This window comes from Diaporthe batatas, assembly GCF_019321695.1.
Source record: "Diaporthe batatas strain CRI 302-4 chromosome Unknown Contig00013, whole genome shotgun sequence".
Taxonomy (NCBI): Eukaryota; Fungi; Ascomycota; class Sordariomycetes; order Diaporthales; family Diaporthaceae; genus Diaporthe; species Diaporthe batatas.
The window spans coordinates 152,173-176,431 of NW_025408560.1; the positions used below are offsets into that span (position 1 = coordinate 152,173).

General features: G+C 55.2%; 7 protein-coding genes across 7 annotated transcripts; 4 read left to right on the forward strand and 3 right to left on the reverse strand.

The window, feature by feature from the left end:
* The first annotated feature begins 1,843 nt into the window (after positions 1-1,843).
* KVR01_010351 (uncharacterized protein) lies at positions 1,844-6,249 on the forward strand. The gene is made up of 3 exons (XM_044783526.1): positions 1,844-2,682; positions 2,800-3,459; positions 3,536-6,249. The coding sequence occupies exons 2-3, from the start codon at positions 3,311-3,313 to the stop codon at positions 5,580-5,582; spliced, it is 2,196 nt and encodes a 731-aa protein (XP_044640510.1). The 5' UTR covers positions 1,844-2,682; positions 2,800-3,310; the 3' UTR covers positions 5,583-6,249.
* Positions 6,250-11,055: 4,806 nt separating this feature from the next.
* KVR01_010268 (uncharacterized protein) lies at positions 11,056-11,459 on the reverse strand (the record flags this gene model as incomplete). Its single annotated transcript, XM_044785958.1, has 2 exons — positions 11,056-11,151; positions 11,190-11,459. 2 exons carry the CDS (start codon positions 11,457-11,459, stop codon positions 11,056-11,058), a joined length of 366 nt encoding a protein of 121 aa, XP_044640427.1.
* Positions 11,460-12,506: 1,047 nt separating this feature from the next.
* On the forward strand, positions 12,507-13,260 carry KVR01_010301 (uncharacterized protein; the record flags this gene model as incomplete). The annotated part of the gene is made up of 3 exons (XM_044787043.1): positions 12,507-12,702; positions 12,749-13,061; positions 13,146-13,260. 3 exons carry the CDS (start codon positions 12,507-12,509, stop codon positions 13,258-13,260), a joined length of 624 nt encoding a protein of 207 aa, XP_044640460.1.
* A 768-nt stretch (positions 13,261-14,028) lies between these two features.
* Positions 14,029-14,295, forward strand: KVR01_010691 (uncharacterized protein; the record flags this gene model as incomplete). Its single annotated transcript, XM_044783559.1, has 1 exon — positions 14,029-14,295. One exon carries the CDS (start codon positions 14,029-14,031, stop codon positions 14,293-14,295), a length of 267 nt encoding a protein of 88 aa, XP_044640850.1.
* Positions 14,296-14,779: 484 nt separating this feature from the next.
* KVR01_010144 (mRNA splicing protein YJU2) lies at positions 14,780-17,186 on the reverse strand. Its single transcript, XM_044789650.1, has one exon. It carries the CDS (start codon positions 17,094-17,096, stop codon positions 16,155-16,157), a length of 942 nt encoding a protein of 313 aa, XP_044640303.1. The 5' UTR covers positions 17,097-17,186; the 3' UTR covers positions 14,780-16,154.
* Positions 17,187-17,424: 238 nt separating this feature from the next.
* KVR01_010311 (methylenetetrahydrofolate reductase (NAD(P)H) MET12) lies at positions 17,425-20,824 on the forward strand (the record flags this gene model as incomplete). Its single annotated transcript, XM_044793501.1, has 2 exons — positions 17,425-17,679; positions 17,909-20,824. The coding sequence occupies exon 2, from the start codon at positions 18,788-18,790 to the stop codon at positions 20,822-20,824; it is 2,037 nt and encodes a 678-aa protein (XP_044640470.1). The 5' UTR covers positions 17,425-17,679; positions 17,909-18,787.
* Positions 20,825-22,160: 1,336 nt separating this feature from the next.
* On the reverse strand, positions 22,161-23,827 carry KVR01_010503 (uncharacterized protein). The gene is made up of 3 exons (XM_044788341.1): positions 23,096-23,827; positions 22,450-23,016; positions 22,161-22,382 (listed from the first exon to the last, which is right to left on the reverse strand). Exons 1-2 carry the CDS (start codon positions 23,755-23,757, stop codon positions 22,605-22,607), a joined length of 1,074 nt encoding a protein of 357 aa, XP_044640662.1. The 5' UTR covers positions 23,758-23,827; the 3' UTR covers positions 22,161-22,382; positions 22,450-22,604.
* Positions 23,828-24,259: the final 432 nt, after the last annotated feature.

The following is a 24,259-nucleotide window of genomic DNA, read 5'->3' on the forward strand; positions in this document are numbered from 1 at the left end:
TGTGCAGGCCGTAAGACTGCCGTGACACCTCCGGAGAACACACGTTGACGTGCAGGCAGACGCCATCCCGGGGTCTCCCTTCATCAAGCTCCAGGGCGGTCCGGGGCAAGGTCCAGGTCGTAGGAAGAGGCCGAAGAGTCGACAGGCGCCACGGTAACCTGATTGGGAGGGAAACGGCGGAAACAGATGCTAGTGGTCAATGTCATGATAACTCACCACGCTCCTAGTCCCGCTTCCAATGCCGGCACCGCCACCTCGCGAATCAGGGCCTGCTTCTGGACATAGGGCTGACGGGCGGCCCAGTTCGGAAAGGCTCCAATATGGCCGTGGGTAGGGATGAGTGATGAGCGACCGGGGTTGCATAGGCGCCCTTTGTCTCTCAGGCCTGCCAAAACACAGCCAGAGATGGACACGGCCGACATGGCCACTTGTCAGGCAGAGCCAGGATTGGCCGGGACCGTAGATGCAGGTGCCCTGGGAGGCCATGGGCCACCCAATGAATCCCGACGATAGAAGGCCTTTGCATGATGGGGGGGAGGTGCATGACTCTCTCGATATCCTGTAGGGCTGAGATGGTGGGTGCCTGAGACGAGTTCGATATGACAACTCGATCTCGGGATGCCGTCGATACTGAGATGAACATACACAGGTGACCAAGAGAGACAGACACACAGACAAATAGCCTGCTGTTGTGATGCCTTGTGTCCTCTTACCCGAATGATCACCACGGTTGTCAGTGACTGGCCAACTGATACTATCTTTATGATCGAGTATACTGTGCACGTATAATCGGTGCCCCGGTGGTCCTCTCGCATGCAGTGCTACCGCACCACCGGACGTAAGGACACGGACTGCAGAAGCCGCACAGTTGCCGAGGTAGACAGGCAGCCACGTCTCTCCACCTGGGACTTTCGAGAAGTGTCTGGGATGACGGCGCCGCGCCCATCCCCGGGCCCTCACGCCGTGTGAGCCACATCTGTGCGGGGTCTACAGGTTGACGCGGACATGCCTAGGTAGCGAGATATCAATAGACGGCAGCACACGTCTGTTTGTCAGAGTCTTGGTAATAGCAGGCCAGCCACAGTTGCGGTGTGGAGAACGTATTTTGATCTCGTCACAGCACGAGACGGATGTGATGGTGATGGACGCATGGATGGATGTGGTGATGATAGTGAGTGATGCATGGGTGCGGGTTGAGGGCCGGCGGGGAGGACCCCTGCCCTAGTCGAGCACAGCCCGAACTAATAAGACACTTCTAGGTGACATAGTATAGTGACAGAGTGATTACCCCTCAGGGTGTGTAAGCTCCCAGTGCTGGGCCCACCAGCCCGCCGCGATGGCTGGGGGGAAGCTACCAAAAGTACCACCATCTCGGTGCCCATCCCTGCGAACGGCAAGCGCCATTGAATCGTACATGCAGCATTCTGAGTGTAAATAGTCACAAGCTCACAGTGCCTGAGTGCCTGAGTGCCCGGGTACTGCCCCAGGCTGCCTCCTTGGATGTGCAGTGAGGCGGAAGGGCAGCATCAAGCATCAAGCACCAAGCATCCAGGCATCGTCATGGCGCACAATCCTCTCCCTTTTTCGGCCAGCAGAGCGTCGCATGGATGCATGCACCTGCAGGCTGGGCTGGTCAGGGTGGGCGTGGTGGTCCCATGTGGTGCTGGGGTGGGTACAGAGTGTACATAGGTACGGCCTGTAGGGTTGGTTGTTGAGGAAGGGGGGGGGGGAGCAGCAGCTTGATGATGACCACTGCCATACGCATGCATGCACGTAGGTACTTAAGTACCTGAGGAAGTATGTATCTGCGCCCAAACGCCCACAAATTGATGCGGCCACCGGGCTAGAAACTGCACAGTTCACTTCACCTACATATATCTATCTGCTGTGTGTACAGTCCTATATGTCGAGCCGAGCCCTGCAGCCCTTCCTTCTCGATCGAGACAACCGAGACATAGATGCCCACACGCACGCCTACCTATATATCCCTTGCCGACCGCCCTAACAATAAGCAGCCTCCTCTGGCTGCTTGCTGCCTTCCTCGTCACCATTAGCCCCCTTCCCACCCCCACGGCTCAAAGGGCCTTCCGACCAGAGTCATTGTGCAGCAACTCGACACTACTACAATAGTCGCCAACCTTCGCACGTGGTGGCAGAAGTACCAACCTCGGCTGCCTCGTCTACTAATCTGCTAAAACCCGCACGAGCCTACTGTTCGCCCAGTCCAGTGGCAAACCCTTTCTCTCGGTAGCTGGGTGTCACCGTCGCAACGCCGTCACGTCAATCGCCGTTGGGCTATATGCGATAGTGGAAAGAGGCCCGTTGCTAGCCTTACCAGCCAGCCCAGCCTGGCAGCTGTCCCCGTTAATCCCGTCCCCGCCCGCGCAGCTCTTGCCGCCTGTCTCCGCTGCCGCCTCGCTCCCGTCCTCCCTCAGCACCGGCCCAGCTAGCTACCTAGGTAGTCCTTGGCCTTTCGACGCTTGCTCACTCACTCACTCACTCACTCGGTGACACATCCACGTTGTTTTTGTCCAACCATTCTCAGCTGGAGCCCAGTGGTCGGGCTGGTCGTACTGCCGGCTGGAGGGCGTCCGTACCGCCTCGAGTTACGCAGCAATCAGAAGCAAAAGAGAGGCAGAGGGACAAGGAGAGGGAGAAGGAGAGAAAAAAAAAAGAGACAAGGTGCGCCCAACCGGTTGCCCCGTCCCCCGTCCCCCCCCCCCCTTCGTCTCCCCGTCCCCCCGTCGCTATTTCGAAGTGGCCCCAGACTAAAATGCCGTCTTGATGTGACGTTCCTAGCCTCTGGCGGCTGTGTAGCTCCAGCTCTTGCATGAGCTCTCCCCACCCAGTTCGCTGCTGCTCGACCACGCCCCGTCGCATGTATTAAAACCGCCCAGGTCGCCCCCCTTGCTGCGTCCAGAGGCTGGCCACTGTCTGACCCGTTCGCCCATCGCATCACCACGCCTGCGCGCACGCCCGCCCGCCCGTCAGCTGCCCCACCACATCGGCCTGGAGCGACCTTAACCTCCTTCCTTCGGCCGTCGATCCTGCGAACGCCTCAACCCCACACGCCAAAAAAGGCTGTTGCTGCTGCTGCTGCTGCTGCTAGGCCCCGAGGCTCAGGCCGAGCCAACGGCCACTCGGTTTCTTCCCTTTCCCCCTTGGACCTCCCCCCTTGGACCTTGGAAATCCATCTCGACCCAACTTTCCATTTTGCCCGCTTAAACTCGCTCCTCCCGCAACCGTTGCATGGCTGGAATGGCAATTGCTTGCCCCGACGGCTGGTCAAAGCTCGCTTCATCAACCCATCATGGCGCCCGGAACTACCAGTAGTAATCAGCGGAACGGCCCTCCATCCCCGGCGCCTACCGCCAACTCTACCACCTCCAACGACCCGCCACGGCAGAGACGCGCAAGGACAAGCAAGCCCAAGGTCAAGACGGGCTGCAACAACTGCAAGTCAGTCAATACCCACCGCACAACCTCTTCTGGGTGGCCTTGCAAGTACGCTAACATCACGCACTACACCCTGTAGACAGCGGAGGATCAAATGTGACGAGAAACGGCCAGCCTGCACGCAGTGCGTGCGCTCCAAAAAGGAATGCTCTGGTTACCCGCCACCTCCCCGGAGTGCGCGCCCCTTCGAGGAGGTGCGCATTGCTCCCAGACCGCGCCCTGGCGGCGGACACGACGCTGCTCTGGCCGCCGCGCCCGCAGTCAAACCCCTCCAGCCCGTGCAGTCCGCACAGCCCACACAGTCCGCACAGCTCCCTCCACGGCGTCTCTCCAAATACTACCACCGATATACGCCCCCGCAGACACCAGTTGTCCAGCAGAATTCAATGACCCTCTACCGGCCCTCCACCTGCCCCGTCCCTGAGCAGGACGGCCTCTACTTCCAGTTATTCCAGGCTCACACTGCCAATGAACTGTCCGGTTATTTTGATTCAACCTTTTGGTCGCGCCTTGTTCTGCAGGAGTGTCATTCTGAAGCCGCTGTGCGTCATGCCGTCGTGGCGCTGGGCGCCCTTTACAAGACTTTAGACAAGCACTGTGAATCCCCCCCAAGCTCCCCGGCAGCGGCAGTCGTTGTAGTCGACACCGCCTGGCAGCACTGGGAGGTGGCTGTGCGGTCCTACTCCAATGCTTGTACCTCACTTGTCAGCGTCGCTGGGCAGGACAGCAGGGCCAATAGGACGCGCCTCATGGCTAGTGTCTTGCTGGCATGCTTCGACTCCTTCATAGGAGACCACAAGCAGGCCATCAAGCAGATCCAGACTGGTCTGGGTCTTTTGGAGCAATTGCGCGCCCAAAGACGGCGTGCGTTCATGTCAAAACCAGAGGAGCCGGTCGAAGACGAGATCATCCAAATGTTCACCCGGCTGGCCATTCAGGCAAAATCCTACGACATGGCCTTCCACTTTCCGAAACCCTATGTCATCCAGCTGATCCAGACCGCTGCCGACCCATCTTCGCCCTCATCAGAGGTGGGATCGCCTCTGTCTTTGCATCAAGACCCTATCCCCGACCAATTTGACTCCCTTCATGAGGCACGGATCGCATGGGACACGCTGTGTGAGCAGATGTTCAGGTTTACCGAGAGACTTTTTGCCCAGGCCAGCCAGGACGGCCCAATGGGCGTCCTCCCTGCAACCCTACGGCAGTACGGCCTGTCGTTTAGGGGCCGGATAGAGTCATGGGCGGACGCTTTTGAGCACATCCTGACCTCGAGGTTTTCACCTGGTGTGACCAGTCAGGAGAAAGCGGCCATCGCCGTCCTCAAAATGTTCCAGATCATGGGGCAGATACTCTTCCTCATGACATTCAGTGATAGTGAGCAGCACTTTGATGTCTTCCAACCCCAATTCAAGACCATAGTCGATCTTGGCCTGGAAGTCGTGGGCGATCAGGAGCGACGGGCAGCGGAGAAGAGGTGCCCCGATCCTCGGACATGCCACCATCACAATGATCAGGAGCCAGACATCTTTGGTGGGCAGACCTACATGGCCAACCACATCAAACCGAGCTTTAGTGCTGATCTGGGCATTGTCCCGCCTCTCTACGTCGTGGCCACCAAGTGTCGCAACCCTATCCTTAGAAGACAGGCCATCCAGCTGCTGCGGAGCAGCTCCAGGAGGGAAGGCATGTGGGACAGCGAGCTCACGGCGCGGATTGGCACGTGGATCATGGACATTGAGGAGGAGGACGACCAGCCTTCAGCCCTGACGCCGGGCCGGAGCCCGGCGGGGTCGTTTTCGGACACGGGCGGGCTCTCCCCGCAGTCCGTAAGCGCGAACGGCAACGGCATGTCACCAAGGCCGCGCCACGTGCCCAACGGCTCGCCCGAGATGGGCGACAACCTCGGGCCTGGCGGGAATGCCCGCTGGGACATGCGGCGCGAGTCGACGGCGAGCAGCCTCGGCGCTATGGCGCAGAAAACCGTCCCCGAGTCTAAACGGGTCATGGTCAAGGCGGTCGAGTTTGACCTCAAGAGGCACAGCGCCGTTTTGCAGTGCGGCAGCAGGAGTACTGCCGCCGGGAGCCCTGACCTCAAGACCCGCGTGACTAAAATTGACTGGTGAGGGACTGGACTCCCGGACCATGGTTGCGTCTTAACTGCCCCCCTTCCACCCCCCAAACCTTCCTGGTATCTGGAAAGGAAAGAGTTCATGCGCGGGAATATGTGCGTGTGTCTATTGACGTTTTAAGATGGTTTTCTCTATTTTGCATCTGAATATACCCCCAAATGGAAAAGCGGAGAATTGATTTCTCCGCGTACTTGTTCTGCTGGCGACGGAAAATCTGGATCGGGAATAGCGATTTTTTGGTACAAGGGGACACAAAGAACTTGAGAAAGAACTCACATACTGCATCTATGGGAAGGAGGAGCTCGCCATGTTCAGTTGAGAAGAATATTTCATTGGATGATCAAGTATGGCGTGGAGTTGTCGACCTCAGCGTCGTGCACACAGGCTGTGGTGCCTGAGGGTTAAGACGGAGAGAATCGAAGCCAGCGCATCGCTGCTGATATGGTGGTATTATAACCTGGTACTAATAGCATAGCGTATTGTTGATTGATGAGCCACGGTATCAGTTGCGTTCATACCCAATGCCAATGAGACTTGCGAGTCCTCTGTGAGCAGAATACCAGCCCACGTGCAGGAACGCCTCTGATGTTGTTAGCACACGGGACAAGAAACCCCAGCAACCTGGACTCCCACACCACACACGCCCCGGGCACAATGACGGAAGAGCCTCCGGATTACGGACAGGGCGGGGCCAGCAGATCAGGTCCGGCTCCGTCCCGGCTCCGCCTGATCCGCGGGCTCTTGATGATTCTAGTTTCGAGACTCCCCACATCGAGACTCTAGGTGCCCTGCTACCGTGCTTGAACAATGGGCATCATCTTGTTCCCCATCGTTTCGTCGAGCAACCCGGGCCTGATCCAGAATGTCCTGGTTGAGAATCTCGCAGAGGTGCTAGTGGTGCCAAGCGGGTGTGTGATCGCGATCCGGGCTGCCAACTATACGTCTTCCAAGGGTTTTTATTTCTTTCTCAAGATTATCGTCTACTGAACCCTCGAACTCTCACCTTTGATGGTCAATGCCTCCTCCCACCGCTGTTTTACTGGGCATCTGTGCACGATGAGAGATCTCCGGGCTGAAAAGCCATTACCGGCGTCTTCCAAGGTTATAGTCTTGGCACGTGGGTTTATCATCGGGAAACGGTCTTGAGCGTTTACCACTGTATGAAGACGCCACATACTTTTTACATATCTGGGGATCAGAAACGACACCACCTGTAGGGGTGGCAGGAGGTATGGATAGTATTGCCAAATATTGTGCACAAACTCGTGCCGGGCGGGGGTTTCGGTCCCCTTTGGGTTTTGAGGGGGTAATAGATCTGTGTTGTTCCGGTCTAGAATAGTGCAGAGACTCGTGGCTCGCATGGAATCGGGTGCGATGGTGGTTTTGTACGCCGGGGGGTAATAAGTTGAACTGCGGTCCTGATCGGACCAATGTTATAAAGACTTGGACTCGTGTCGAGTTACATTGTGGGGACGCTGGCAGTTTTGTAGGGGTAACAAGTATGGTGATAGGGGTGTGTCCTTTGTGGTAGGATAGATACGTGTGTGGTATGAGGCTTAGAAGCCAAGCATGTCTGAGATAAGCAGTATGCGCCGGCGGCATGATGAGGCTGTCTACAGCTGGAGCCTTGGATGATTATGATCCTCGGCACATCCTGAGTGGGGTTTGATAGATAACTGGTTTCACTTCTATTCCGCAGACGTTCGAAGACATATATAGCACATTCATAAAGTGTCGGTTCAATAAATGATTACCTAGGTACATATTTTCGATACATAGGATACACGGTGTCAATGGCCTAGAATGGCAAATGTGGCCGTCCTAGGTATCACACCCAACAAGGACTAGCGGTACTCTATTCGTTGCGGGAGCTGAGGGTCTCAAAAAAACTATGGTATACCCACTATAATGGCTGGGCTTCCCTCAGTGCAATTCATTTATATAGTAACTATTTTTAGACCTAGTCTTACTATATAACTCCTTTATAATATTTTAATTAATACTATTATTAAAATAATACCTTTTAACTTTATTTATATATTATAAAGTTAAGGTTATAAATACTTATTATATTATAATTATTATTATTAATATTATATTCTTTTTAAATATTAAGTTTTAAATACTTATTATTATATAAAAGTACTATATATATCCTTAGATATATATAGAATAGAAGTGAAACTATAGTATATACTCACTATAAAACTCCTTCCTACTATATAACTTATAGTTTCTAACTAGCTATTTAATAACTATACTTTTAATAACTATACTTTATAGTACCTAGGTAGGCTAGTTGTTAAGTGTTTAGCTTCTAGCGTCTCCCATACAGCAGTCTGTTGAATCATCATTACTCTTTGAAGGCAACCACACCTCGGCCATTTTTTGAACCTGCTGTGGATCATCGAAGCCAGTGACAAACACCACGAAAAATCATTGCTTATATTCCTTGTACAGCGATTGACTGGTCCGTGGCAGTCGTTTGCCGGAGCCTGCAGTCTGCAGAGGCAGACCGATCCTACACACTATGAGTTATTCCATTTATTATCTACCTGGGCAGCTTGAGAAATAAACAGGAGATAAGGGTAGGCCATGTGTGGCAAGCAAAATAAAGTCGGGCGTGGACTGTGACAGCATGTCGGCTAGGCGGCAGAACTGAAGTGGGTCCTTCTTCAAGTCCTTCTATAAACTACACGGCATTGGAACCCATTTTTGATCTGATTGCCTCATTTTACACAGTACACCTCGTCGGGGGATTTGTAGTCCACTCTGTTAGTCTGCATAGCCACGGGAAGCCCCGAAGGAAGGACATCACAGTAGCTGAAGATCATCAGCAACTAAGCCGCAGCTGGTGTGCAGACACAGGACACAACACGGCAGCATGACGTCACATTAGTGTACTATTCGCTCATGAATGAATCGATCGAAGATGATCTTAGGAATCTTGGGTACGTCAAAATACACATGGTGCAACATGCACGGTTCCCGAAGCTCGAACTACATGGTGCCGAAGGAGTTGTGGACACCTGGGCAGTGCTGCTCTCTAGGCACTTGCACAAGATGTCACTAAGGGCCTTCGCTATCGTTCGAGGTGGTTGGCAAAACCTAGGTACGTGGACACTAAAGTCGGGGTTGGAATAGCTCCAGGTTTCTTTACAAGTAGCATACACTATCTTGTCATAGAGTTTTGACGTAGTAAACTCTGAATGAATGTTATGACAAGTACTCCGGTCCACTCCACCATTCGGTGCTCGCTGGCCTTCATGCCGAAGGCAGCTGTAGATCCAGATAATATTGTTGGTTCATTTATTATTGGCTTGACTGGGTATTGTACGGGCCACAGGTCTTCTCAACTTCAGTTGACGACTCATGCTGATGTGACAGACCACGTTGGGCCCGCAGGCGAAACCTTAATTACATTTATGTAACTTGACCGTTGACGACACCTGAGCGGTCAGACATAACAATTTGCACAACGATATCCACCCTAGAGAGACAACACATTCTACACTGGTAGGTACCGAATGGAAGTCAGAGCCTCGCTTGACTTGCCGTTCAGGGCGCAATCCTACCCTTTGCGTGATAGACCGATGCTGCGACAGCAGACGCAGGGACTCAAATGGTACGATTTAAAAGCTACTTCGGGCAAGCGCTTCATAACAGGATTAATCTTCTCCCACCTTACACATAATAATATCCGCCCAATCCAGCATCAAGGTGGCATCAGCAGGGTCGAGGTGGTAGCGCAGACGAAACTAGAAACACCAGTTGCTCGTAAGCAGCATTATCAAGTTGCCTTGAATCATGGTCGGGATTAGAAACGAAACCACCTTGCCTTGAATCATGAAGGCTCGTGCTGTGCAGGAGACTCCCACTATCTAGTATTCGTTGACGATCAAGCATGCTCTCCGTCCAGAATCAGCAACGAGAGAGGGTCGAACCTTGCTAGAGGAGGCGATGCGTTTCGCTGTTGTTTGTAATGACTCGAGCTTTGGAGAGCGGCCAGGATGCCTTGAAGAGTGGTGCCTCGTGTAAAGCGCAGTTGATCATCGATCGGAACGCATGAAAGTAGCTGCATAGAGCATCGGGCCTCTGGTTTGTTATCTGAAAGCTGTAGGCTGTTCTGGGCACATTCCTTAACTGTGGTGTGATGCTATCTCGGAGGGCACCAGCACCTTGCTAACGCGAAGATTTGCGACAACGAGAGGTGATTGATTGCATTTCATGGAATACTTCCCAGGAGATCAAAGTCATCTCATCTAGGAGACGTGATTTTGGGGAGAGCTATTATGAGAGACTCGGAGTTCGTTGTAGCGAGATGCCAGCGGAGGTCTGCTCTCTGAGGGCAAAAGCTCCTCTCGAATGCTGGTCTGATTGCCTCAACGGACTGGCAAGGGCGGACGAACGAGCTTTGCATTCGCCGGTTGAGTCTGACCATGCACCTTGTTGGCTGTTCGTTCCATGGCCCAGGCCAGAGATCCAACAATGACGACCGTATCAGATCGCCCAAGAGTTGGCTACTAATGGACTAGCTCACCTTTCCGGTGAGTGACAAAGTAGCCATGCCATCAGCGGCTCGTCACCGTCGTCACCCTAAAGGAATGCGTCTTACTGCTACCGGGGACAGCGACGGATGAATGAGAGAAGTCAGGGGCACCGACAGTCTGGACATTGGAGCATGCGTCAGTGCAGAGCTCCAGGGCTGTTACCCACCTCGTCATCGTCGTGGGACGGATAATTGATATGATCTTACCACCACGACGCCAGGGTGACGTCTCGGTTGCAGAAAGTCTCATCTGGCTGTGCAGATACGAAAATAGTTGCAGACTGGGTGCAGGCAATGGTTGGTAGGTCCCCTTGGGGAGTTTGAAAACAATGTCGAAATGGCGTCATGCTGGCATCTTCCGTCAGCCTCCAGTTTTCAACCAGAACCCCAGCACAGCGAAGTCAGGGGGCAGACCGCCTGTACCAATTACACCAGTCTCTAAAATGACGCCCGCAAAGAGCACTCTACAATATGCTTGGAGGTGCACTCGGCGTGCACCGTCGATGTGTTTGACGCCTGTCTTTGAGGCCATACCCGCCAGTTTGCCAGAACAGCACCGATACACGAAAGAATTGTTCCAGACCCGCAGGCGAATTCGGGTCCTCGGTGCTAGGTCGCGGGGAGGCGGATCAGAGGCCGGGAGCCCATTCCACCGCGCCAAGAGTGTGGAAATCGCCTTGGTGGCGAATTATGTCAGTGTCGAAAATTTGGGCCTCATGGGTTTTCTAAGAAATTCCCATGTCAACATGTGTGAACAATGCTTGGTGTGTGCCCGAGACTGGCATATGGCCTGAACAGACAGACAGAGTCCCAGGACTATGTGCCTGCTCCGCGAGAGGAGTTCACCTCTGAGAAACCCTCATGGGTTGAGTAAGTGAGAGACCACTGGCGAGGCTACGATCTGAGAATCGGAACTTCTTAGTCGAGATCGAGAAAGGGGGCAAGCGTCATCACGTGGGCAAGTGTGCCGGCTGGAATGCCCCAGCCTTGCAGGAAGGGGAAGGTCAAACGACGCTGCGTGGCTGCTAGAGCTGCTGCAGTGGCCGAATGACGACGGGCGACGAGTGGCGGTTGAGGGCCGACCAGAGAAGAAGAAAGGACAGGGGCCGTGCAGTAGCGTGTGGATGAGGTTTGTCAACGGGCTGGGCCGTGAAATCATGCCGAGTTAGCTGGAGGGGAAGGGAAGGGATAGTGCTCCTAATGACTGAGTATGTACAGTACAGTCCCAGTGCTGGCGTATACACGCAGATACGGTATTGAAGTTCTGCGCAGCAGGACCCTTTGGCAGGGACTCGGCATGTCAAGCCTGAGGCCGGCGTCATAGCACGAACCAAGATGCCTGTCGGACGATGCTTCGGGTGGGAAGCAGTTTTGGACCCTTGGTGCGTCTGTGGCGTGTTAGCCCGGATCCGAAAGGAGGAGGGGCAAGAGGGTCTTGGGGCAACAAATCCTCGTGCACCAGTTTTGGCCTGGCACCTGGACGGGACATGGCAACATGGATGTTGGATCCCTCGGCCGCGTTGACGGGGTGCATGATCTCACTCCACACGCCAGCGCGCATGGAGGAACCACAATGTCAGAATGTCAGAATGTTTGCAGGTGCTTTGTGCGTGTGCGTGTGTGCTTTGTGCGTGTGTGTGGCGAGGCGACGTCAAAGGCGCGGATCTGGCGTTGTGGTGGGCTACTTAGATGGCATTGTCGAAACACGCGAGACGTCAACCCTGACGTCGAGCGGGCAGGGGCAGAGCTGTCGGATCAGCAATGGGCACAAAATTCCATGCACTCAAAGAGGTATGGAGGATTGAGGCGGAAAAAAAAAAAGAGCTGGGGTCCCTGAAAGAAGGACCCTGAATGCAGCGGAGCAGGCACATGCTTCCGGAGCTTCCTTGGCTCCCCTTGGGCCTAGACCTGCCGTGGACCCCTGACGGGAGTCTGCACCACATACGGCGGTGTCACTGGGCGCGGGACGGCTGACCTAATATGCCGTTTCCGTTTCCGTGCCGATGACGTAGCCGCCAGCTGCGACGGGGTGGCACGCCTTCCGTCACTTCTGACCTCACTCGTGCAAAGTCGGGCTTCCTTCTGGTGGTAACCAAACTCCCGCCTCTGCTGTCGCCTCAGCAACCCAGCATCCCGTGCCGTACAGGAAACATATCCTCAAGTACCTGCAGCACTGGATCGCCTGCGGGTGTTTGGGGGTGGTGGGAGTGCTGGGAGTGCACGGAGTAGGGCAAGTGCCAAGGGCCTCTCCCCAGATTATTGCTCGTGTGGTTCCTGACCGACCCAGTGCGCCAGCATCCACCGTGATAGCCTCGCCTCGCTGTTCCAGCCGGGTTGATGCGGTCTCCGAAATCCCATCAGGGGCAGACATGGGAAACACGCTCGGGGCATGGTCCGCGCAAGGCCATCCCATGCTTGGGGGATCCAGCTCCTGCCAACTCGTGCCAACTTTGCGGTCGCGTCTGGTCACATCTGCCCCCTCTGCCAGCCTGCCCAGCTGCCCAGCTGCCCGCCTCCATACACATACACCACAGCTGACACAGCTACACAGCTGCACAGGCCGCGGTCAGCCTTGCCACAGCCAGTGAGCTCCTTGCCCCGTGGCCCACAGCCGCTCTGGGGCAACCCTGGGTTACCTGCAATCCATGTATCGAGTACGCTGGCACCAGCGCGCCAGCCCGTCCTTGGTCCCTCTCTCCAGCCAATGACATCATGCGGAAGCGAGACCTGGGGCGGAAGGGCTGTGCAGATCTCGAGGCTTCCCATCTAGGCATCCTGGGATGCCCAGGACGCCCTGGACGCCTGGCACACGCCTGGACAGTCAAGCCGTCTTCTGCCCGTCATTGTCTCGCCATTCAGCCCAGGCTGCCTGTCAGCTGTCACGGCACACCTGAGGAGGCCTCGTGCCTTATTGTTGACTGTCTGTCTGTCTGTCTGTCTGTCTGTCTGTCTGTCTGTCTGTAGGTCTCGTTTGCCGTTCACGGCCTAACCTGCTCCGTCCCGGCAAGTGCCTTTGATGCCCTCCTGATCTGCGCTGCATCTGACGACATTCGTCCAGATATTCCTCCACGGACGGGCTACCGCGAGCTGTGGCCAACCTGTGGCCAACAGGCACCGATGTAGCCCATGACTTCAGTGCCGTCGCCGATCTGCAGGGTCTCCCACACCCACGCTCTCGCCCTCATGTACATCAGACCCTCCCTGGCCCTAGCGTGGCCTCTTCTGCCTCTGAGGTTCGGCAGGAGCATGCATGGCGCATCATCGCCCACCACTCCCGAGCCGCGCCTGGTCTGCGGCTACATCACCCAGCCCTGCAAGTGGCGACGATCCCTGTGGGCCCTCGCTCGCACACATGCTGGGTTACGACATTCAGTGCAGCCATGCGTTAGACAGTCTGACCAAACACGGCTCCCACTGCTGTCGATCCCACTCCCAGCGCCGCTGCACAAGGGGCTGGGGGGCGTGGAGGTAGCAACGCTAACAGCTCCAGTCTTTCTCCTCTGCTCCCCAGTCGACTGCGCTTAGTCTGACGAGGGTCTGGAGACGACCAAGGGTCCATCCAGGTCAAGGCAGCCCCAACAACAGCTGCCCGACCCTTTCCTTTGCCTTGCTTCTCGCCCAAATAAGCTTCCGCATGCCTAGTTTTATATAAACTTGATTCATCCCAGGGACTCCTGCTCCTCTCAAACTTTATCTCTACCTACATCAGAACCCCCATTCAGTATAACAAAGCCTGCCCCCCCGGACTTTCCAAGCATTTTTCTATTCTTTCACCAAACCACCAAATCTAGAGCCTACCCACTCTCACGAAGCCCCAGCTTTGTCCACCACCGCCGCCACCACCCTCAGCACACTGCGCAGCTATAACCGCTATCCTCATTTACAACGCACATGCCTCTGCTCAGAATGTCGTCCCAAGAGGAGTCCTACCCTATCAACATTGCGAACTCGCCACCACCACCCACTGATCTTGGGTCGTACTCACGCACGATGCTTCAGCATACCAAGAGACAAATGGAGGCATTCTCCAGCAGCTCCGAGCGACGGAGCCGCAGTAACGGATCGCGGAGCAGTGGTCAGCGGGGGGTTGGCACACCATCGATGCCGAATGGTGTGCACCAAACATCGAGTTCCCCGGACGACTATCACCACACATGATTTATGTCCACGACGGAGCCACAAGCTTCACGTTCATACATCAACACCGTCGCCGAGACTTGGCGATGTAAAAAATAAGCGTTTGGGCAACACAGCGCATCAGCAGGAAGAAAGGCCACTCCGACAAGGGACAGCAAACGACAGTCCCTAATCATTACATCGGCACACACCACGTGCTAGTTTTCACAGTCTAGTGATAAGACACCGACATTGTCTTGCACACGAAAACACGCAACGGCCGTTTAAATCTGTACCATCATCATTACGACTGCGGCCGGATTAGGCACGTGTCGGCCTGACGAGGGGATGTAGTCGATATACGCAGTCTGGGCGGCGACCCACAAGCATTTACCGGGCGCGAAGAAGGGTTTGACGCCGCCCGAAGGGTGGCTTGACATGTACCAGCGCTTACATTCAGCGCGAAGATTTTGTAGCGTTGATAAATTCAATCTTATAACAATCTCTCAAGAGTGTAGTCTCAAACATGCCTCAGTGAACTCTCTCATGACCATTGCAAAGATGCTTTGTTGCTCCCAAAATCATACGTTGGCCCCCTCAATGCCTTGTCCAATGCCCCGGCCAACCCCGGCGACTGGTGCGTACTGACAATTTCTACAATCGATTTCCACAGTGCTCCGTTAGACGCCCCCTCCTCTTCCACGGCCGCAGTTCCTGCCAAGAAGCATGCTGAGCCCAGCGGTAGAGACCGGCTTCTGGGTGCGCGTGGTGTGTACACCCATTCGTGGGCTCGCAAGAAGATGCCCAAGATCCGCAGAAGTACTGTAGTTGCCATTTCCAACCCCCCGCCCGGTTTTCCTGTCTATCCGTGTCTGTCCGCACAAACTGCCCTAAATTCTCCTGCCTTTTCAGCCTGACAGCTTTAAATGAACTTTCGGAGGTTCGATCCGAGTCCTATCCCCAAGGTAACTGCCAGGGGCTGCAGCCGCTCTCTTCTTCGGTGAGTCCTCGCCCGCATGTGGGTATTCGATCACCCTCATCATGCATATGGCAATCTTCCATCAAGTACAGGCTACCGCGCCAAACCTGGGAAGTTCTTTTAACCCCCAAGGCCTGTGAGGCACCGCCGTGTGGACGGGCGGACGGAGGGACCAATGCGTCCGTAGGTCCCAGACACTGACTGCTACACCAGCCTTGGCGCCTTTCCGCTATTTATTGCGGAGGATCACGTCGTGATGCGTGTCACTGTTTCGAGGTAATCAAGAGAATCCATGCCCGGACCGCATTTCGTGTTTTGTGCCCCGATACCGCGCGGTCTTAGACCGTCGGGTCTCCTTGGACATTGTCGCCAGCGCAAGTACGCAGCATTTGCGCAGCTAGCCTTCGCCCTCGAAGAAATTGTGGACTTGTTTAGGAGTCCTGACAGCACACAGTAGCAGGTTCCGGTTGAAGACCGAGAAGGACAGGCCCGGCGCCCCCCTCGCCTTGTTTGAATCCTCGTCCACAGTACACTAGCAGCACACATGGGGTGATATTCGACTGTGCTCATGCACATTCTTGACTCGGGCCCAAAGTGCCACGGTTGTCCTGCCGACACCAAAGCCTGTTCTCGTCGGCTCCACCTAATCTCCACGGGTGGGTGTCGTAGGGATGTTGGACGGTTAGCCGGATCCTGGCCTGAACCAGCTGCCCGGCGCGCTGTGGGTGCTATCAACGTGTCTGTCACTTGTAATTTGCTTTTTTCTTCTTTCCCAGGCATTAGTGGCGAGTAGACCGCACTTGTGGCAGCTGATCCGACGGACGGCATCGCCTTCTGTTATGTCCATCTGGACAAACCGAAATCGTTCCACCATTTTGGGTATCGTAACTTTTGACTCCTAGACGCCGTAATAAACATGTGCTTAATCACTGTCCGATCCATAATCAACTAGAACCGCCTTGGCCTTAGCTGCTGCCGGAGCAGCCGGAGCCGGGGCCGGAGCCGGAGCCGGTTTTGCGGCAGGTGTAGGCGGGGGTCCCATCTTGAGGCCCGGGATGAGAACCTGCTCCTTCTTTTTTGCCTGCTTCTTGAAGCTGAAAGACGCTGTCGTCTCCTCCTCCGGCGCCTTCCTCTTGACGCCGTTCCCATTGCCGTTACTACTTGGGACCGAGTCACCAGCAGAGGGACTGTCCTCCTCTTCCACCACTTCCCACGTCTCCTGCTGTGCCTTGGCGGCCGCGATGGCCTTCCTGTAGGCCTCCTCGTCCTCCTCGTCCTCCAGCCGCCGCGCCTCATCATCCGGCCTGGCGAGGTTGGCGTCCCCGAGCATGCCGTCGTGATTGGCGCGCTCCATCCTCGCGTTGCGGGTCCTGATCTCGTCCAGGGCGTCGGCGACGGCCATATCCCGCTTGGCGTCGATGGTCTTGGCCTCGAGCTCCTCCATGGCGTTGCGCTCCTCGTCCTCCTTCTCGAGCCGGTCCAGCCGCTGCTCGTCCGTCTCGTCCTCATCCTCGACCTTGCGCCATGGTTCCGTGTTCCGCTTGGCCCCGCGCTCGCACGTGTAGTCCTGGTTCTTGGGGTCCGTCTTAAAGGTGATTTCGGAGCTGCACCGGGTGCAGCGGATGTAGAAGCGGAAGATCTGGATGCCCAGGTATTTCTCGTTCTCGGGCGTCTCCTTGCGCGCGTTGAACTTGCGGCCCTTGTAGATGTATTCGCCGCAGCTGGTGCACTTCATGCTGAAGGGGGCCATGAGACGGACGGTTTGGACCTTGGGCCCGACCTGCTTTGGACCCTTCTTCTTGGTCAACTGCGACGGGTCGAAGTCGGGCGGGTAGTATTTCGAAAGGACTTTGCGCTCAGACATCTTGACGGAGTGAGTATGGGCGGTGTGGTTTGTATGGTCAAGTTCACTTTGCGAGGTGGTGCTCTGAACGTAGTAGCTACTGGTGTCAGCAGCGTAAGAATGCCTGAGAATGCCGTGTAGTATGTTTCTCGAGCCGGGTTCTTGATCAGTCCTTATCGATAACACACATGGCAGGCTACAGGCTCAGGGGTCCAAAAGGTCTCCGCCCAAACCGGCAAGACGGTGAGAGAACCCCAATTATTCTGCCGGGCGATTCGCAACTTTTTCTTGGGCGCGAGCCGGCGCGCCTCTCCACCAGCGCCTTCTCTTCCTCTTCAACATGCGACCACCCACTCATATCACCGCCAGCATAGCAATCTCCTCTATACTGGCAACCTCGAGCTGTGGTCTAGATCAAACAAGCTAGACTTGAAATTAGTACCCTAAAACCGTCATTATGAGGGCCCCTAGTTGCGTGGCATCCCAGGATCTGATGACGACCTGACGGTACAGACATTCCATTCCTCAGAATATCATTGATAACATGACCAAGTACAGCAGCGTGAGCTGGACCGTCACATCCCCTCGTGCTGCCAGCCGAAGCGTAAGTGCATCTCGCTTTCTCTCTCTACAATCCTGCCATGATGCAAATTTCATCATCTGGTAAGCTGAACGCTCAGCCTGTGCGTACGCGGCATCTGCAAGGAGCTGTTTCGTGTCGTGGTTGAGCTGGAAGAGATAGATATGGCATCTTGTTTAGCCTGAGCAGCACTGTACCACCCAGCTTCATGAGCCCTGCTTCGTTTCGCGGTGGTGAGGCTGACTGTCAGCAGCTCGTCCCATCGGGCCGGTCTGTCGTCGCGACGGGGCATCAAGAGATCTGGAGATGCCCGGCCCGATCGCTACGGCGGCTAAGGATGTGACTCTATTCTGGCGCTATACAAACCTTATATATAAGAGTCGTCTGCGCACCTGGTAAATTTGTACAAAAGTGCATAACTAGGTAGTCAACCTCTCAGTGTAACTTTACACCTATTGAGGCACGCAGTAGACCAGCGGATTGCTATCTGCTTGACATGACACCAGGCGGTTGGATTGGTCTCAGCGAGGCGGCATGATGTTAGATCAAGGTCAGTGTGGTCTGGCAGTTTGCAATGTTGTCGACGCACCAGCAATGTGCATGTGCAGAGGTAGTTCTACATACGTCAAGACCTGCTGCTCGTCATACTCTAGCAGCCGGCAAGTCCTTGAGATAATCAGTGACTCGATACCAGAGTCCCATCGGCGGCACTACGATAATCCCCAGGGCCACTTTGGCTTTGCCCAGGGTGGAGGGCAACCCCCACTTGGTGACGGCGGGGCGGGAGCGCGATAGCCAACAATCCCGTCTTTGCCCAGGACAAGCCATTGGGACGTCACGTCTTCCTTTCTTGTTCCAAAGCTCTGTCGTGTTTGTTTGATAACTACCTGGGCACCCTCCGCTCGCTCAATTGGCCCCTCACTGCCGCATCGTTCCTTCCGCTAGGTTGCCGCGCGGACTGGAGATACTGCACGTGGCTGTTTGACTGCCGACAACGGAGCGTCGCGCCATCCCGCCCTGTACTGCCAGTCCTCCCCTCGTCGCGAACCAGCGTCCTTGCTCTTGACCTGACGTCCAGCCAGTCTGCCCCTCTCGTACGCTGCAGCCGCCTGGGAACCCCGTCACCAGCATCATGGACAAGATCACCGACAAGATCGCGGCTCTGCCGCCCGATGCCAACTACTTCTCCCTCGAGTTCTTCCCTCCCAAGACCCAGATGGGCTTTGCCAACCTGCGATCTCGTCTGGAGCGCATGGCCCGAGCCCTGAAGCCGACATTCGTCAACGTCACCTGGGGCGCTGGTGGCTCGACCGCCCAGAAGTCCATGGAACTTGCAGAGATTTGCCAGCGCGAGCTGGGCCTGACAACGTGTCTGCACCTGACGTGTACCAACATGAGCCGCCGGCTGATCGACAAGGCGCTGGAGGATGCAAAGGTATTGGGCATACGGAACATACTGGCCTTGAGAGGCGACCCTCCGCGCAAGGAGGAGTACCGGGACGAGAACGAAGATGACGACGAGGGCGAGGACGAGTTCACATGGGCGGTGGATCTGGTGCGCTATATCCGGAAGAATCATGGCGACCATTTCTGCATCGGTGTCGCGGCCTACCCCGAGGGCCATGCCGACGAGAGCCACCCTCTGGGCCAGAGCATGGAGCACGACTTGCCGTCGCTGGTAGAGAAGGTCCAAGCCGGTGCAGATTTCGTCATGACCCAGCTCTTCTTTGACATCAAGGCATACGACAAGTTTGAGACAACGCTGCGGGAGCACCCGAGCGGTGCTTTTAAGGACATCATCATCATCCCGGGCCTCATGCCCATACAGAATTATCAGATGATCAAGAGGACGACAAAGCTGAGCCATGCCAGGATACCTGACGACCTGATGGCGCGCCTGGACGAAGTTAAGAAGGACGATGAGCAGGTGAAGCAAGTTGGTGTCGACATCCTTAGTGAGCTTGTGGAGCAGATCAGGGAGATCAAGAGCAGGACACCGGGACCAAAGGGTTTCCACTTCTACACCCTCAACCTGGAAAAGGCTGTGTCTTTCATCCTGGAGAGGACGGACTTGATACCACCCGAGACCCCTACTGAGGAAGCCGTGATAGACGATCTCATACCGCTGGTGCCCAAAATTGAGGTCAATGGCTCGGGATCCAACAATTCCTCACAGCAACATCTCGCCATCGGCTACTCCTCACGCCGTCAGTCCAACGTCTCATCCGAACCGCGCAATCGCGTGATCATGTCCGGCGAGAACCGCAACCCTTCAAACCCGGAGTACGAGGCAACGCAGCTGGAAGCATCTCGGCCCTTTGACCCCGTCCATAGCCGTGTTAACACCCTGGCCATTTCGGAAGGCGAAGGGATTCTTGGACGCGAGGCAACCTGGGATGACTTCCCGAACGGACGTTGGGGTGACGCTCGCTCGCCCGCGTACGGTGAGATCGATGGATATGGCGTGAGCCTTCACATGTCCTTTACCCAGGCGCAGCGGCTGTGGGGGGCTCCCAAGGCGGTGGAAGACATCAACACCTTGTTCATCCGCCACCTGAGGGGTGAGTTATCAGCAATTCCCTGGAGCGAGGAGGAGTTCAACGCCGAGACCGGAACGATCAAGGAGCGTCTCATCGAGCTTAACACGCGCGGCTGGTGGACGGTGGCATCGCAGCCTGCTGTAAATGGACTGCGCTCTTCGGATCCGACCTTCGGATGGGGCCCGGCCAACGGATTTGTCTTCCAGAAGGCGTTCGTCGAGTTCTTCTGCCCCGCTGACGACTGGAAGAGGCTGCACGAGAAGCTGTCAAAGCCCGAGATGAAGAACAGCATCTGGTTCTACGCAGCGAACGCGGCTGGTGACTTCTTGTCATCCGACTTCAGTGGTGGGCTGGATCTTGAGGTGAAAGAGGCGGGCACCAACGCAGTGACCTGGGGTGTCTTCCCGGGCAAGGAGATCATCACGCCTACGATCATCGAAGAGGTCAGTTTCCGAGCATGGGCCGAAGAGGCGTTCGGAATCTGGGGCGAGTGGGCGCAGGTCTACGGCAAGGGCTCAGAGAGCTCAAAGTTTTTGGAGGAGATGAAGAACGACCTGTGGTTGGTGAACATCATTCACCACGAGTACATCGAGAAGGATGCGCTGTGGGATCTCTTGGCGAGTTCATAAGCTGTCATAGTTCTACTCCCATCGGGTCAACCGAGCCCCTCAATACAAAGCGATGCGAGAGGCATCTCCTTAATAGGCTTCATCATCAGTCCCAATTGGTGTTCCCCTCCAAGCCCTCTATTTATTCGCTACCCCCTGCCGAGCACTTGGGTGTCGCCTCTCAATGTCTCTTATTTTCGCACGTGGCTCCATTTGCATCTTAACCCTGATCTAAAGAGACTCGCTTATCTCTTCAGGGGTCCGTCTCGTTTATAGTGGAGCTCCATCTTTCTCTGACAGGCGGCAGCACCCGATTAACATTTTGGATGATCATAAACAAGTGATGATGATCTTCGTGATCCAGACAAACAAATTGGGTAAAATATTCAACCCATTCGGAGTAAAAGCCACCATCCGTTTTTTTATTTCCACACATGTATATTCCCCGTTTGCCCACACCCAGTCCTCCTGCAGCACTGGCAGATGTCAGCCCCTCCTGAAACCTGGCCGACGCCAGCACCGCCCCATTTAATTCGCAATCGCATGGTTTTAAATTGCAGCTCGGATGATCGGGTCCCAGGACAGTGGGATCCCACAACGCCGCCGAGCCGCAGCGCTGGATCCGGATCCTGAGAGGCTGGCCAATCGCCGGCGGCGAAATCACAGCTTCCTCTTGTCTCCTGGCCAGAACGAGCATCGCGTGGGTACCACTTATATCGGTTAAGGATTGGCCACGCGACTTGGGCCTGGGGTGACTTCGACTTGGACCGTGGGGTGATTTGATGTTGGCAATGGGTCCCTCTCGTGAAGGAAGGACTTGTTCTTATTCCACCAACCGCCCTCTTCTGTCGGCGTCGCTGATCTGTTCTGCTCCATCTTTCTAAATTCGATACAAAAGCTGTGCTTTTAACTTTCAATTAACTGAAGGCGGCGTTGATCACTGTCTCTGTACATTCGCTTTTATTGGAAGAAAGCTTTCAACTCACGATACTACAATATACCCCCACAGCCGAATCGACCAATCGATCCGAGCCGCAGCTTCCTTGAGGCATCACATATCTTATTGGGGACCAAGTTAGACGCCTGTAGCCACTTATATCTTCGTCACCGACCACTCACCTCGCCCAATCCACATTCTCTAAGTCGACCTCCAGACCCAGACATGGCTGAGGCGATAGCAGCTGCAGAAGGCTCGGCCACGACCGACTGGACGACCTTCGACGGCCCCGTGCCCTCCAAGTTCATGTTCCATGCCATCTTCTTCCCTATAGCAATGGGGGCGTTCCTCGTCGTGCCCGGCATCATCTGCTGGTTCGCTCTTGGATTCGGGTACCGGGGTAGGATCGCTCCGTATACGCCGCAGTATCCTGCCAGGTTTGGTGAGTAACCTCCATGACATATACTGGCTCTGCTTTCTCAGCGCTTTGAACAACCACTGACATGTTGGTCGTAATAGGAACAAAGGACATTCAAAATGGGTCGGTGCACAATGGGCAAGTGGCGGAGGTGTAGAGCACGTTGATATCGCATTTGAACGGAGTTGGGCGTTTTCTTTTGCAGGGCCACTTGCCCTGAGCATCTGGTGGTTCGCCTTAGCGTTGTGTTGTTATATATCCCCAGTAACCTGCTTCTGACTGTGACCGTACCGTTTTGTTACCCTGCAGGAGGTTGTAACAAGTGCTGTGCTAGCCCTTGCTCATGGCATAAGGTACCATGCTCACGCAGGATGAAAGGAACACCACAGTGTTTTCGAGCCATAAAAGGCCAATTTGAATTGAACTGGATTTGACTAGCCACGGTTTCACCTCGTCACCTCCCACTCCCTAGAGACGATAATTCCTGGCGTAAAATTTGCGGAGAACTTGGTCTCAGGATTTTCGACGTCTCTATTCTCGCTGCTGTTCCCTGTTGAGACAGCGGAGACTTCAGCCTGATGCTTGAAACTCAAAGGGCGGAGATGGAGCTGATCGCCGCCAGCGTCGTCGCCAAGGGGCTCAATTTGCTCCCTTCTCGGAGCCCTGAGCCCGGGGTCCCGTCCGGTCCTGTACTTGCAACGGCCTACCAGTGGCCTGAAGAGAGGAATGCAAGCCAAAGTGACCGCCATGCTAGCCTCGAGGCCACCGAATATATTGGCTAATGTCATACTGTAGGGAATATCGGTGAAGTCCATCTGAGTCAGGCAGACTATGCGGACGACGCCGGTGACGCAGGTGCTGGATAAAGTCAGTAAATCAGACAATCATCGATATCAGGTGACAAGAGCCTGTGGATGCTCCAGCGGTGTGGACATACAGGATACCCAGACTGAATACGGAAGCCAAAATAACTTTCTTGTATTTTCCCATGCGCAGCTTAAGCAGTGCTGGTAACGGAAGAACAATGACGATAACATTTGTGGCCAAGTTGATCGCTCCGCTGATGACGAAGGAGAGGATTTGGTCTCCGCAGTGGCCACCAGAGACTGTATTCCAGAGTATCGGAAGGGGCTGGCAGACCAGACACCCTGCCAAAATCGTCCCCATGGCCCACACCACAGTGATCCCGATGGTGGCCCTTGCTGCGATTATGACATAGTGGTCTGTGTTGAATAATTGCGAGTACAGAAGCAGGATAGATGCCTTGGAAAATCCGAGACTCAGCGCCCACAGCAAGTGCAGTGGAATGATAAGCTTGAGCAACACGACCACGGAGCTGCTGCCGAAATGTGCCACTATGTCTGAGGCATGCCCCCAGGCCAGGCCGCCGTGGACCACGGCTGTAATGTTGATAGCTTCGAGGGCTACTGCCAGGACCACAGCGGCAATTGCGCAGTAGTCGCTTAGATTCAGATTCCGAGCGGCAATGCGGCGGGCGAGGACACGGAGGAAGACGGCTGCAGTTGGTACGATGCTGAAGATTATGGCTGCAGAAATGACGGCTCGTTGCCGGTGATTAACGATTGGAAAATTCGTCATGGTCTGCACATGTGCATTTGAGCGGTTGTGTCTAGGAACGACAATGCTGCCGGGAATAAGTATTGTGCTGCTGTGGGCGAAACGGCTTATAAGACAAGACTCAATCTGGTCGAAGCCAACCCAACCAATAGCCCAAGGAGTTATGGCCATCACCTGTTGATTAATTATCGCTTATTACACTTGACGAGAACTCAACGGAAACCGGCTCGGCAGCGGCACACCAAAACCTGTAATGATCTCTGGTAGTTACGCAAACGTCAATGTTCGGTTGCCATCTCCGAGCACGTCAAATGCCGGGGCAGACTTCCGAACCTGGGGGTCCGGGGGTATTCGGTTTTGGGAGCCCAGAGGCCGGTTGGTGATCCACATTGCCGCACTGGGCCTGTTTAGGCGCCCGTATTTCTACGATGGGTTTAGGTCTGCGGATCTTTAGGAGTGAAATACGACAGGTAGACAGTTCGAGCCGAGGCAGCAATATCGCGGTGGCAGAGTGGGCCACAAG